The sequence below is a fragment of the Periophthalmus magnuspinnatus genome, chromosome 1 (assembly GCF_009829125.3).
Source record: "Periophthalmus magnuspinnatus isolate fPerMag1 chromosome 1, fPerMag1.2.pri, whole genome shotgun sequence".
NCBI classification, from domain to species: domain Eukaryota; kingdom Metazoa; phylum Chordata; class Actinopteri; order Gobiiformes; family Gobiidae; genus Periophthalmus; species Periophthalmus magnuspinnatus.
The window spans coordinates 23432438-23447897 of NC_047126.1; the positions used below are offsets into that span (position 1 = coordinate 23432438).

The 15460-nt window shown below is 38.2% G+C and overlaps 1 protein-coding gene across 1 annotated transcript in view; it reads left to right on the forward strand.

Moving 5' to 3' along the window:
• LOC117369807 (protein sidekick-1-like) overlaps positions 1–15460 on the forward strand; it is a 261478-nt gene that overhangs the window by 222325 nt on the left and 23693 nt on the right. Inside the window, exons 27-32 of the mRNA XM_055222923.1 lie at positions 441–678; positions 1694–1809; positions 4267–4453; positions 5496–5594; positions 11645–11839; positions 14936–15137. Coding sequence (XP_055078898.1) covers positions 441–678; positions 1694–1809; positions 4267–4453; positions 5496–5594; positions 11645–11839; positions 14936–15137 — 1037 coding nt within the window. The remainder of the gene's footprint in view (positions 1–440; positions 679–1693; positions 1810–4266; positions 4454–5495; positions 5595–11644; positions 11840–14935; positions 15138–15460) is intronic.

The following is a 15460-nucleotide window of genomic DNA, read 5'->3' on the forward strand; positions in this document are numbered from 1 at the left end:
ATGATGAGACCATCATACTGTGCAAAATCAACTTTGATGAGCCTTTAACCTGGTTTGTTACAATGTTCTCTCATCAATAACTCACTTAAAGTGAGGCTTGACTGCTCGGAAAATTCCTGTTTTCACATACACCCTGTCCCTACTCCCAACACTGTACTTAGTTGCAATTAGATGAAAAATTAAGAGTCCAAATGATTCATAGATTGCACGTTCAGACTCAACTGAATGATTTGGGAAAAATTTAATTGTGATTTTCCTGACATGTGTTGCATTAAATTAGTGATGTATGTTTTGATAATAGGATAGGGTTAACAGTTTTATGCAGAATGAGACAGGATTTTTTTTTTGTGTTTCTTGAGGAAGTTATGGCATTTGGATTGCGTTCATTCAAAGTTTGATTAAACGTTTTTCTTTTTGTCTTTGCTGCCGTCCTCACTCAGCCTCTGGAGCAGTCTGAGTACAACAGCAGCCCTGAGTCCATGGGCTATCGTCTGCGCGTGTGGAGGACAGACGGACAGGGAGACCAGCGCACCGTAGAGATAGAGGGAGAGAGCGCCACAGAATGCACCGTGGAAGGTTTGATTCCCTGGACTCACTACCAAGCTCAGATCCAAGCCTACAACTCCATCGGACCGGGGCCTTGGAGCAACACACTGGCTGCCATGACAACGGAGTCTGGTAAGAAGTATTGTTTTCAAATCACGACTACCTTTTTAATACTATTAGCTATTTAAACTTTCACACCTCAAAACACACCTTAGACAACTACTGCAATTAAACATCTCATTACAGCTGCATTACCTAACTTTTTCCTTCATAAATGATAGGCACGGGCAATGTATTGGCCCCAATATTGCTATGTGTTGATATTGATAAAATGTGCCAATATCGATATGTATGATTCAGTTAGATCCCGATAGTAGATAGAGAGGGACAACAGGATTAGCTATTTTTTCCCTTACTGTTTGTAGAGAACATCATATTGTTTGAATCGCTGCTTTTTCCCAGCGTGATTTGATGATTGCAACAATTAAGATTATATTTGGATTTGATAGTGTTTGTTTGCAGTGTTGGAAAGTAGGGTTGTCAAAAGTATCGAGAAGTATCGATACTTAAACTAATATGTAAAGTAGATCATCATTTGAAGGATCAACACTAAAAAAGTTACATTCACAGGACAAAAATGAACCAATCCTGAATAACTTTAGAATGATCTTGAGCTACTTTTACTCCTGTTTGAATAATATTTTTATCGAAGTAATAGTAAAAAATTTTTGGTTTTGGTTACTCTTCCCACTGTGAGTAAGTTTACACATGACAAAAGCTTTATGTTTACAATATTAAATTATTAACATTTGTGTTTCTTGCACCGCTCCTTCAGAAATAATTTAAATTTGGTTATTTTTGTGTCTATCCTTAAAAAATACCAGATTTTGTGCATTATATAAAGTTAAGTCGTTCCAATTGCATTCACTACAAATAAAAAATCTGAATATTATGTCCCAGCAGTTGATACTTTGTTTCACTTTCACTTGAGTAAATCGTTGTACCACTACTTTGCATTTTGACTTGAGTAATATTATTGTACTGTAACATTACTCTTACTTACAATTTTTTTCTACCCACCTCTGCTAGTTTTGCAGTGGCAGCAGTAGATTGTTTTTGTTGACATAATGTATTTGTGTGTTTTCAGTTCCTTCTGGACCTCCTCAGAACGTGACAGCAGAGGCGGTCAGCTCCACCAAGATCCTGCTCACCTGGACCCCCGTGCTGAAGGTCCAGAAGAACGGCGTCATCCTGGGATACAAGGCAACAGCTTTTTATTATTATATTAATCTAATTATAAAAACTTAACACATGTATTACAAGTAGAAGTGGCAGATATTGCACATGTTGGTACAGATCTAAACTAGGCTTGTTAAAAGAATTGAAAATCTGATACCAATCGATAGTAAACCTAATATCGAAACTTGATATTCATTTGAGCAGGTATTGATACAAAAAAGTCACATTCACAGGACAGAAATGAACCGTTTCTGAGTAGCTTTAGAATGATCTTGAGCTGTATCAGAAGACACATAGACTAGTATACATGGACCACTATGGAACCTACTTAAACGGGATTACACAGATATAAGGCCACATGGTAATATAAAAGAAAGTACTATTATTTAATATTGAAAATTAATATTCTATTGTCTAAAGAGTGTTTTTAATTATCATGTGGTATCAGAATCGGTATTGAGTATCAAGCCTATTCCTTAGTATCAAAATTGAGTTTGAAATTTTAGTATTGTGACACTATGGTGGAAATTATTGTACATAAAAAACGCAACCTTTGTCAAATGCCAATAGTGTAATTAATTTAAACTTACCGGTAGATAAAAAAATGATATTATATTACAGATTTGGTGATCTATTGGGCAGTGTGAATAAAGGATATTACCAGATTATAAATCAGTAATGGTAGAAAAATAGAGGCAGTCACAAAAAATCACAGTGCTTCTCCTCCCAAAATGTATAAAACTGAAATTTGATCCGAGGGCATAACTAGTTGATTTAATGTGGTATACACTTTAATGGTCCTATATTATGCAAAATTTTAGATTTAGATCTTAGTCATGTTGTTACCTCATAAAAAGTATACTTGGAGCGGTGTTTTGTTTCATTCACATGTTTGGTAATTCTTCATTATTATGCTGCCTACATTTCCATCTCCAAAGCTCAAAATGCTCTGCTGCACCTTGTGATGTCATCAAGTGGTAGTTTTAACAGCTATTTTTAGCCTTAATTGAACTGATTAAACTTGATTGACCTAATAACCTTAAGTTTTCATGACAACATTTCAGCATGACTAAAAGCTTACATGAGTCAGAGTGTGTAATATCTGACCTTTTATTCACAATATTCGTTCTTTAAGTGCTTCCGGTCCGCCTGCTCTACACAGGTTTCTCACCACCCTCTGGGACGAACGCTCTTTCGATGTTAATAATAGACTTTTACTCCTCCATCCAATGCAGACCCGAGCCTCCTGCTTTTATGTATGTTTACGGAGATGACATGTTCAGAATTGGCGGCGACTGTGTTCCGAGGTGATGGGAGGAAATGGAGGAGTGCATGGTAGAGTGGAGCTAAAATGATGGAAGTGAATACAGTGTAAGCAAGAGAGGTTTTAGTGTAGGGCCGGGGCATATGGGAAAAAAACTGTATCATGATTTGTTTCTTTGTACTGTGTTATGGCAATTTTCAATTTAATATAAAAAAATCTAATCAAATAAAAAATCGAGAGCGGGGAGAAAAGGGGGGTGTTTATTTATTTATTTTTTTTATTATGACATCATCAAATTCTACAACATGAACTTAACCAATATAGATATTTGTGTTTTGAGATTGAACAGTGTTTTTTTTTTTTTTTTTTTTTTTTATATATATATAACTTATCTTATTTTTTTTATTATTTTTTGTAACATTTATATTACATGAAGTAGAATACACAATAAAACTAAATCAAATAGTTAAATGGACTTTATGTTTGGTATTACAATCACAGCTGAATCAGTGTTTTGTCAGAGCTCACTATATGGACAGGCCGTGCCTCATGTGCCTCCTGAATTTATTTATTATTTATTTGAATGGGGACAGATACAACAAACACAGATTAACAATTAAGTCATCTGATGCAGGTATCAGTGTTTATGGCCTGAGCTAATTTGCAACACTAGTTCTCACTCACTGAGCTGCAGAGTGATGGTAGGTAGTGATGATTCAGATCAGAGAGAGACATTTGAAGTTTAAACCAACTGCTTTCTGATTGGATAATCGCTGCGAGAACCAAAGTACCAAATTATAACATAAACAAGTTGGCTATCATGTCCAAAGTTTTTGTAATTAAGAATAAATCAGTGTTACAAGTCTTACTAAGGGCTATATTTGTTTTGAACATGTTTACTTCATATCTAGTGACATATTAGGTCATATTCATGGTTTTATGCATTTGTAAACCGTCACTCACAGGTCACAGCTTTTTTGTCATTTCAACAAGTATACAGAGGAAACACTAGATTTTTTTTCTTTCTTTTTTTTTATCATCACCATACCAACTGCAAAAAAAAACAACCTTTGTAGCTCAAACCAAAGGGGAAAAAAAGTTTTGTTTTGTTTTTTCTCAAGGTTTCCAGAACTCCCCCCTCCCCACCAGTTTGAACAGTGTCTAAAACTTGACATAACACCAGATCTCATACATTCCCCCTGTGTATTTGCCTGCAGGTGTTTTACAGTGAGCGTGACCTGGTATCCCCGCGGCGGGAGCAGGTGGTCTCTGGAGAGGGCCGCGTGTCCCTGATGCTTTCCCCGCTGCACAAGTACACCGTGTACGAGCTGAGGGTCCTGGCCTTCACGCGCTTGGGGGACGGGCCCCTCAGCGCCCCCCTTCTACTCAGGACTAAAGAGGATGGTGGGTCTATGGTCTATAACATGCATCTATAATAAGAACTGGATAAGAACTGGATAAGACACACTAGTGGCTGCTCATAGGTACTGCATTTCTGGGAATTCAAACTGTCCGTGTTTGGCTGAAAATATATCTGAAAAATCAGATACAGGACATTTATACTGGTTTCACTATTTTTTTTGTTCAACATAAATTATCTGACATCTGGGCTAAGAAATTGTATTCAACTACAAGTTAAATTTTACTACTCTGCTGGTATTTGATTTTGCCTGAATAAAAAAAAAGGTGCAATCCAACTGGTGAAAGATGAAACACACATAAAAATGACAGTGGACATAATGTAACCCAACAAAGGAACAGAGCGTGTGTGACACCACAGGACAAACTGTTCCTGTTATACTTGGACTCATCTTGCCGGCCTAGAAAAAAAAGGGATGAACTATTATTATATTGTTCTGATATTTATTTAATTTATTGGAAAATGCATTCAAACATGTAAAGAAAAAAAAAAAAAAAACACTGAAAAAAAATAAAAAATAAAATCCATGGAGATGTTAAGCTATGTCTGGAATGCTCTACAGACTTACCTATCTTGCATTTACATACATTGTTACTGTGAGATGGCTCAGCTCTCAACAGATCTAACTAGCAACGGTGGCTGCGCTTTCCCCATTATCACTATTCTCCATGGATAGATAAGTTTAATGCTATACCGAGGAACATTCCAGGCGAAACGGTAACCTCTCCATGGAAACAAGAAGAAAAGTCACATATTATACCTTATAAGATTATCTATTGGGCATTTTTTTGTACCTTAACTGATGATAGACTGGAAATAGAAACAAGTCAGATAATCTAATAAATAAATAAATGAAAACTTTTTAAACCGTTTTAGTCATTTTCTCATATTTGTACTGTACATTCACCTCTAGTCTGCATTCAACAGTTACCTTATGCTTTATCACTGTTATTGTTTTCTCATGCATGTCTGTGATGCTGTATCTTATATGTGCTTAATGATCTGACCCTCTCTCTCCGTGTCCAGTCCCAGGCCCTCCGGTCAGAGTGGTCTTCCCTGAGGTGCGACTCACTTCAGTGCGAGTGGTGTGGCAGCCCCCCACCAGCCCCAACGGCATCATACTAGGTAACACCAACACACCTCCTCTCAAACTGTGGGACGTGGGCTTTTTATCAGCATTAAGATAATCAAAATCAAGATCAAGGTAAATTATATTATAAAGATTTAAATCAGACATAAAATCTAGCACATCATATTGTCAGCAGAGTAAAGCTATAAGGCTACAGACGTTTGCTCAATATGTGTCTCTGACTGTGGTTGTGAAGAGTGCAGCATATGGACCAGAGTAAACAGCAGTTAAAGTCACTTCATTGTATTAGAGTATTTGTACAATAAGGGGCTATAAGAAGGGTTCTATACAGAGCACCATATGGACACATGGAATAAACAGCAGGTCATTGCACTAGTAAAGACTCACATTCTGTTACAGTACATGAGTACTACAGGAGGAGGACACATTGTTCATTGTACAGTCTGACAGCAGCAGGAAGGAAAGGCCTGTGGAACCTCTCCTTCACACAGAGATGGTGGATCAGTCCTACACAAAATGATTGTGCACAGTAAATGACTTGATTTCAGAATTTAACTTTATTTGCGGTTGATCTTTACTGTGCAGAAATGTCTAGATAAATACCAGCACTTGATTTAAGGAAAAACATCTTGATTTCAATAGCTTTGACTTGTCAAGTTTAAAAACATAAAAAACATAAAAAGTAAAATTTATTGCACAGATCTTTAGTCTAAAAAGATTGCATCTAAATTTTAATTTCTGCACACTCATGCTTGTTTCTTTAAAGCACTGTAACTCATTGTTACTGTCTTAAAAATGTGGAAAAACAGGAGTAGTTAATTTTAAATGATTTGCAGTGGTCCATCGTTATTCCTCACTTTTCTTAACACATTCTGAGCATAATTATTCACAGTGATGAGTTTATAAACACTTTCTGATTGGCTGTTTGGTTGCTATGATACATGCAGTCGGATCATAGCTGAACACTAGGGGTGACGCCGCACTCCCTCAGTTCACTTCTATTATATAGTCTATGCCATGAATGCTGTTCAAATGTTTAATGTCCCAAATCGTCATTTGAACACATGCAGATAAACATTTCATTTTTTACAGTGAGTGAGTAAGTGAGTAAGTCAGTAACAGGTTTCACAGGAGGAGTGTTGTATCCTCTCAGTCAGACCAGTGTGCAGTAGGACAATTTGAGCGATGGAACTGTGGGCTGGGAGCTCTGGGGGGAGCATATTTAGCGTGACACCACTCTGCGACAAAACGTATGAGTAGGAGGTTAAATCTGTTCTCACTGCCTCCCCTGCTGCGAACAAGCTGCTATGCTTTGTAAATTTGTATTATTCACTGCTTTAGAAAGATGACAAATGACGCTTTTAGGGGAGAGGTGGTGGTTAAATCCCAGCTCCAATGAATGTGTTTTGTCTTTGTGTCCTTGAGCAAGACATTTCATACAGTTAACTTGAGTGAGTGATAACTGCAACATAAACAAACTTGTTGAAAAAGTGCTAAAGGCTGATAACATACATTTTATTTGCCACTATGAGTTGTTTGAAAGGTGTTATATCTGTCTTTTATTGTCTTAAACTGTGAACAACAGAACTAATTAATTTAAAACAATTTGCAGTGTTTCCTCACTCACCTTAGGATCCTAATTATTCACCACCTTGAGTTTATAAGAGCAGACCAGAGCAGAGTTTTGCTAACAAGAAATAGCTAGCTATGCTAACCACACACTTCCTCATTAGCGGAAAACAAAATGCTTTATATTAGACACAAACAGCAAGCAGTGGGCATATTTTGATCTCAAGAGCTGCTTATGCAATGTGTATTTGGTGGGACAAAACAAAACAAATTTTTTTCACAAATACATGGTAAAGGGATTTTTAGATATTTTTACTGGTTTCAGTATTTTTTGTTCAAAATAATCTGATATCTTTTTCAGTTTCAGTACCAAAAAAATACATAGGAACATGGAAACTTTCCTAGTTTTAGAATAATACAGCAGAACTAGATGACAGGGTAATATTAAAGATAGTGATTGTAACTGTCTGGAGCCTCCACATCACCTGCATGACTCCATGGAAATAGAAAGTTGAAACCATATTCAGAACATTTTCTATGGAAATAGATACATTTTATGACATACTGTGGAATATTATAGCCAGAGGAACAAAATTTCCATGGAAATAAGCAGGAGGAGGTCCTCCACAGGCCAAGTAAGATTCAGGTTTGTGGAGGTGCAAGCTCGCTCACAGTAAGAATGCAAGTTTTCAAGTTTTCTAGTGCAAAGAACACAATGAGTATTTTTAGCAAAATACATACTGTAGCTTTAAACATTTATGAATAAAAATGAAACAGAACTAATAAATCTAAACGAGTCAGGAACACTTGGATATGGGCAACAGGCTAAAATCCTGTCGTTTTTCCTTGTGTAGATAGTCCGATTTTTCTACTTTAGATTTGAACTGCAGTTTTAACTAATCTGGCCACAATATTATAACAAGAAGAGGTGAGAGGAGGTGTGGTGTTTCTTATCTCATCATCCATCCCCACAGTCTGAGACTACATGACGAGATTAGCACCAGGCAGCAGGATTGGCAGGCTACACTCTGTCACCCTCGGGCTTTACATTGCTTTTGGTAGTAGGTGAGGAGGGCATTGTGGGAAATGTGGTCGAGGATCAGTGATTTGTGTGTGATTGTGTTAGTTCTTTTATGGCTGATGTGCATGGACAAAGGAACACAGAGGGACCACTGCACTATGGTCCCTCTATATAGATATTAATTATAATAAAGATGATTTAAAAGTGCAATGTGTGATTTTTCTAGTTGAGTAGCTGCTGCCTGCTTGACTACACGGATATTTTTTTTCCTGCAAAGTTCCGTACCCTAGCTTTTAACTTATCTATCACCATGGAAACAACCGGTTGATGGCACCAGGCTGATTTACAGGTCAGATCTGTCGTGCTTTTAACCAATACAAACACCTGTGATTGAATAAATGCAAAATGGTTACGTTTAAAGCCACGCTACGGAACATTCCAAGCAAGGCATTGACATCTCCACAGAGACAAGCAGGTCTTTTTCACTCACATACCACATTACAAATCAGTCAAGGAAGGTGAAATGTCTTGCCTTAGGACACAACAATGTCAACGCTAGAAGAAAACCACCAATCTTACAGAAAAGTTACATAGTGCACCTTTTAAAATATTGTTTATAATAATGAATTCAGTAAACTTTGCAAGAATCACCAACTTTAAGAGCTACTACTTAGATACAGCTTGTCAAAACTACTCCCCAAATGGCAGATGATTTTGATGAAACCACATTGACTTTTATTGGCGCCGAGCAGTTCTCAAATCTATAAAAAGCTTTTTTATATTTCGAACTTTAGAAGAATAATTAATATCTGAGTAAGGAGAAGCTCATGGGCCGCAAGCGAAATTCAAAATAAAAATTTCTATATGCTCGCAGAATTGTAATCGCTGCGCAAAGGGATTTCAGGACAGATTTGAGCTCAGTATAATCTGGTTGTACTGGGGCGGTGCAGGTGGCATATAATTCATTAGATTACATGAGGTCTATGGGTCACTGTGTCATTACCTCGCAGTCATGATTACATTGACTGATAATGTTAAAACAATATTATATTTATACTATGTCGGATTGTCATAATATAAGCTTTTCTAATCATGTAGGTCGGCAATCCCCTTGTTCCCAATACATTTAAAACAACTCTACAATGTGAGTGTTCAGCCTCATTTTTTGATCCATCTTAAAATGCTTTTTCCTCATTAAAAACATACCTGTAGTTGTGTTTTGTTTCATTTGCACATTTTTTACCACACAAACGCTGCATATTTAGCCTGTGTTCTTCACCAAAATGAAAACACTCAGCCCTGGAAGTTACTGTAATGTTGATTTAATCGCAAACAAAAAAACATAGTTCACGTTTTCATTTTGCGTTGGTTCTCAAGCTCATCCAAAAGCACAATGAGTATTTTCAAAACAGTAAAAGGTAACAGTGATCTAAATATGTTCTGTGTAAATAATGGAGAAGTGTAATAGCTCCTCTTTAAAGGTCCTATATTATGCTATGTTTTAATTTACTGTATGTACCGTAAATTTCGGATTATAAGCCGCTACTTTTTTTCCACGCTTTGAACCCTGCGGCTTTTAGAGCAGTGCGGCTTATATATGGAATTTTACTGGATAACGGCCCCTGGGGGGCGCTCTCTAGCTGTAAACATAAAAGTGAGACAGACGTGGGGAAAGATTCTGCTCTGAAGAATTCACTAGTTTTGATTTTGAACGATCATTTTGCGCATCATGAAATGGATATGATGCCGTTTTTAAGATAAAGAAACAGAAAGGAAACAGAGCAGGGGTCGGCCTTTAACACGCAAAGAGCCATTTGGACCCACTTTCCACGTAAAATAAAACACTGGGAGCCGCAAATACTTTTTGACATCTAAAATGAAGATAACACTGTATAATAACAATAATGTAACGGAATAATGTAGGTTTTACTTTCACGGACAAGCCTTCTACACGTGGCAGATAAATATGGCAAAAACAACTTAAGTGCATTAAAAAAATACAACTCACCAAACCGCTGCATCATGCATCGCGCTGATTATGTGATTATGTCTACTCTACTCCGCAGTTTCTTTAAAAAAACAACAACAAAAAAACTCGTAGCGTATCGTTTAATCCCAGGTGCTTATTCTCCATGTGCCAAAGCAGTTTTGAAGGTTTCATTGCCTTATTTGCTTTTCCCGTATGTTACGCAGAGCGGACTGTGCGTGAGTCACCTGTAGCGACAAACCCAGATTTTAAGTAGGCATTGTCTGTTAAATTTATCTTTCTTTTTCTTGGAGATCGTAGTCTCCTCTTCTGGCTCCTCAGTTGTCCTTTTCCCCTTTGTTAAAAGCTCTCCAAAGACTTTTGTTTTGGCTCATTTTCACTCGCTTGTGGCTCTACTTTTGTGCGTCGTGTCTGATGTGTTATACGTGATACGTCACCGCGGAGACAAGAGCAGATAATAAACTTGCTACTACATCAAATAGATTTCTGTGGCGATTTCCAGCAGGATTTTCATGATACATCTACGGACGAGCTTATTAGTGTGTCATTAGGGACGGGCCAAAGTTGCTCCTGACCCCTGTGCGCACAACGTCTGAAAATCAGGGCTCTTTACGCAGGACTGTGAGCTGTGTCTGTGTTAGTTCCCAAGCCACGCAGAGCCGCAGTATAAGGCTGAAAGAGGCGCATACGGCTCCGGAGCCGCGAGTTGCCGACCCCTGAAATAGAGCCACTGCACGTAAGATCGACATCAATGAATCCAACTTGGTCAATGTAAAAAGACGACAAAAGTTTTCAGAGGAAATAAAAGCAGATTTTCCGTGTTGGTGCAGCTTTATTTTCTAAACCTGCAGATGTGTTCATCCCGTGTTGTTGTCGTGTTGGTGCCAATTTTCAGGCACAGTTTAAAAAAAAGCGTGTCGGTGCAGCGTCTTTCTGTGTAAATATCTCATGTTACAATATGAAAACCTGCGGCTTTTATTCAGGTGCGGCTTATATATGTACAAAATTGATTTTCTCTTCAAATTTAGCTGGTGCGGCTTATATCAAGGTGCGCTCTGTAGTCCGAAATTTACGGTAGTAATGTTGTGTTGTTTCATTCACGCCACTTAACAGACAAATGCTGCATAGTTAGGAGTTCTTTTCTGAAACGGAAAACACTCTGTTCCACCTTATGATGTCATGTGGTAATACAGGAAGTCCTCCACTGTGTTTTTAAACTCCATACACCTTCACTAGAATAATTAGGATGATCAGCTCTGGAATTGCCACACTACTGAACTAAAGATAAAAAGTGGCTGTTAACTTGGAAACTATTGCTTCGTGGCGTCACAAGAAGCTTTGGAGGTGCAGCCTAATGAAACAGGATTCTTTAAACTTGTGTGAATGAAACAAAACACAACTCTGGGTATGCTTTTGAGGACATTCGAACATGGCTAAACGCTCACAAGAGTCAATTTTGCGTAATATAGGATTTTAACCGTTTTACTCCTCTCTCCCCTTGTTTCCAGGATACCAGATCTCGTACCGCCTGGAGGGCCGTGATGCTTTGCGCTGGACCACTGTGGAGGTGGGCTCCACAGGGAGACAGTTCACCGTCACTGGACTTGCCCCGGAGCAGACCTACGCCTTCAGACTGACCGCCCGCACCGCAGTGGGGTGGGGCCAAGAGCACCAGGCCCTCGTGGTCACTACAGAGCGGAGAGGTATGGAGAGTGAGAGGGAAGAGGTAGAGGAGGAATATCTGAGTTAATTTATGCAGTTATTTGAGTCAAAATCAAGGAGTCGTTTGTGGGACTAAACTCTAAATCAACTTTTTTTTTTTTTTGCTACTAAAGCTTCTCCTTGGTGTTTTAATAGCACTGATTATTGTTCTAAGACCTGCCCTCCCTCCCTAAATCTCCTCTTTAGTCCTCCAGACCCCGCCCCTCATCCCCCTCTCTCTCCTCTTTAGTCCTCCAGACCCCGCCCCTCATCCCTCTCTCTCTCCTCTTTAGTCCTCCAGACCCCGCCCCTCATCCCTCTCTCTCTCCTCTTTAGTCCTCCAGACCCCGCCCCTCATCCCTCTCTCTCTCCTCTTTAGTCCTCCAGACCTTCATCCCCCTCTCTCTCCTCTTTAGTCCTCCAGACCCTCATCCCCCTCTCTCTCCTCTTTAGTCCTCCAGACCCTCATCCCCCTCTCTCTCCTCTTTAGTCCTCCAGACCCCCTTCATTTTTGCTCTTAAACACATGACACATCAAAATTAGGATCAACCTGTGCCTTAACTTGGAACTAAACCCAGATTACACCAGGAATAAACTAAAACTAGAGCAGGGCCAAACCAAGTCTACTTCAGGACTAAACTGGGCTAGTCTTGGAACTCTTGAAACCGTATTTTACTGAGAGTTTTAAACATTTTCACCAAAATTTTAGACAAAGAAAAAAATACTATGGAACCTTTTCAAACTTCAGCAAAAGTTTCAACATTTATCATCTTGACAAAACAAGACCATATTCAGTCAATTCTAAGTGTGAACGATTTTTTTTTTTTTTTTTTTTTACTGTACTTTTGTGTAAATCTGACACAAATGGAGCTAATTTTCAAAGTCTCCTTGGGTGCACACGGTGAGTCAGGTGACACTTGCAGCAGGTGGTTAATAAGGTGATAATAGCCTCTTTTCCAAGTCCAAATTTTAAGAGAATGGAAATTACAAGAGCTTTTATGGGCTGTCATTTGTGCTGAGGCGTTCCATTAGACCTCTGCAGGATGACAGCTCCAGGTTTGACCCAAACAAGCCTTTCTACGCATTCATGGTATTAAAATGGAAAGGTAGAATTGACCATAGTTTTCAACATTTTTACAATGTATAGTACTATTACTTGAGTAAACGTTTCGTTACTCTTGCACCATAGACTGTGTATATAGCTGGACAGAGCTAGTCTGCTAACCACCATATTTCAAGTAGGAAATAAGCACGAGCAGAACATGGCTCAAATTCTGTTTCTATTGAAAACTGGTCTCCCCTCTCTCTGTAACTGCTGCTGTTAGGCTCGTCATTTGGGCCTTAAAATGTTCAGATTAACCCGCTCAACATGATACTGATGTTTGCATTTCACTATTTTGTCCATAAATTAAGATCTGAACATTAATAACAGACCAATCAGGTGTTTTCTGTCCCAGAGACTGGCTCTTGTTGGAGTTAGCAACAGTTTTGATAGACAGCGTTGCTAAGTGCCCATCCTCTGCCAAACCAGCGGTGGCAGTGGGATGGGGCGAGTATCTTCAGCAGCCTTATAAGTTGCCATGATATATGTGCTCGGATTTCCTAACAGGGGACTTGGGTTGAAAAGTTGGTAGGTCTAGGTTTCAAAACAACTTTATGACTTCATCATCTCAAAATATGAAATAAAAATGCAAAGGAAGACTGCATAAAATAAAATAGGAAGTAAAGGAACACATTCAAAACCCTCAAACTGAATATTCCCTTGATTTGCTGTACTGATGATTCGTTGTGCCCTATTTCAATGTAATTATATATTTGCACATTTGTAATTATAAGTAGCTGTGAATTGGAGCATATTGCAAGTTACAGCCTCCGTTTAGTACACAGACAATTCCAATCTGGAAAATGGTGAAATGTGTGAATGGACCATGTGTTTATCATGAACCAAATAAGTAAGTGTTACATAAGGTGTCAATTTGAATATGGTCTGCTGGGATTGCCAATGGTTATGTAAAAACATTGGAAAGAAGCAACAACATGATATCAGGACCTAGAAATATGATATAAACGTGAACTGATTAACTGATTAACCCTTTATGACCTGACATAAAACAAGTCCGCCAAAGCATTATGTACATTTGCATGCTGTAGTGTCATTTTAGGACTATTACATAATGTTATACGCAGCTCTTGAACTTCAAACTCCATCAATGAGAGCATGTTGAATATTTCACAAAACTAAAATTCCTTCACAAAAAATTTAAAATGTTCCATATGTTTCTGAAATGCTGAAATTGCAAGTACTTTGTCCCTGAAAATTGTAAATAACTTAACTCTTCAGAAAGGTTTTTCAAACCAGATAAATATTATTTGAAGTTTCAACTGTTTTAAAAGCATCATTAAAAGTAAAAAAAAAAAAAAAACAACAACATTTATTTTAATTAGCAGAAGATGAAAATAAATTAAAAGCTATAAAAATAATAGCCAAAAAGTTAATCATACAAGAAAATGCTATCAAATGAATAAACAAAAAGTAAACAAAGGTACAGTTAGGATGCATTCACATTAATGTTATTTGGTTTTAAATTGAGTTCACTTAAGTCCTGATGTTCTAGTCCTTAGTCCTCATCTAGATCCAGTTACTTTAGGGTTTAGTCCTGGTTTAGTCCCAAGTTTGATGTGGCAAATGTGCAAGCATTAATGCACCCTAACAATATATATAGTTAAAAAAAAATTATGTCATGGTCAGAGAGAATTTCAAGTGCATTATTTTTGTATAACCGCACAGGTAGTACAGTAACATTTAATCACTGTTGTATATCACTACACTGTGAGTATCAGCACAGCAACAGATAAACAAATGAACTACTTTTAGGAGGGACTACCTTCAATTAAAACTGAGATAACAAATGCCTTCAACATCCATGGACAACCAAAAGGGTGTCAGATTTAAAAATGAACTGTTTTCATTTTGTGGGACCATGGCAGATTGATCATTTAATCCTTACTCATATCACGACTAAGTTAAATAAACTTAATAAAAAGTATATAGTGACTAACATTACCCTTCTGTCTCCTGTCCGTCTGTCCTGTCCCAGAGCGTCCACAGCCCCCCAGGAAGCTGTCGGTGCCACAGGAGGGGGTGGAGACCAGGCAGGTGCTGCTTCACTGGGTGGCCGGAGGTTCTGGCTCCTCCCCCCTGAGGTACTTCACGGTCCAGATAAAAGAACTGCCCGATGGAGCTTGGGAATCCCACACCACGGATGTACCGCACAATGTCACCAACTGGACCATCGATGGGTAAATATGTGTGCATTGCATTTGATACGAGGTTATGTGGTGTCTGTATATTTTAAATTGAGTAGAACAGGTTAGATTACTAATTAAAATATAGTTAGGGTCTTTATATTTAAAGAGGGGGTATGCACAATAGGTATTTGTTTTTACTTTTTACCATATTCCCTCATCAAAAACATGCCTGAGTGTTTTTGAGCATTATTTGAGATCTCTCCCGGGCATTATTCAAACCCTTCTTATGGTTAGCTGTAAGATTCTGTGCAGTGGAAGCCTACGTCATTCATGCTCCCACACAACAATTCTCCATAAATATACAAAACATGATA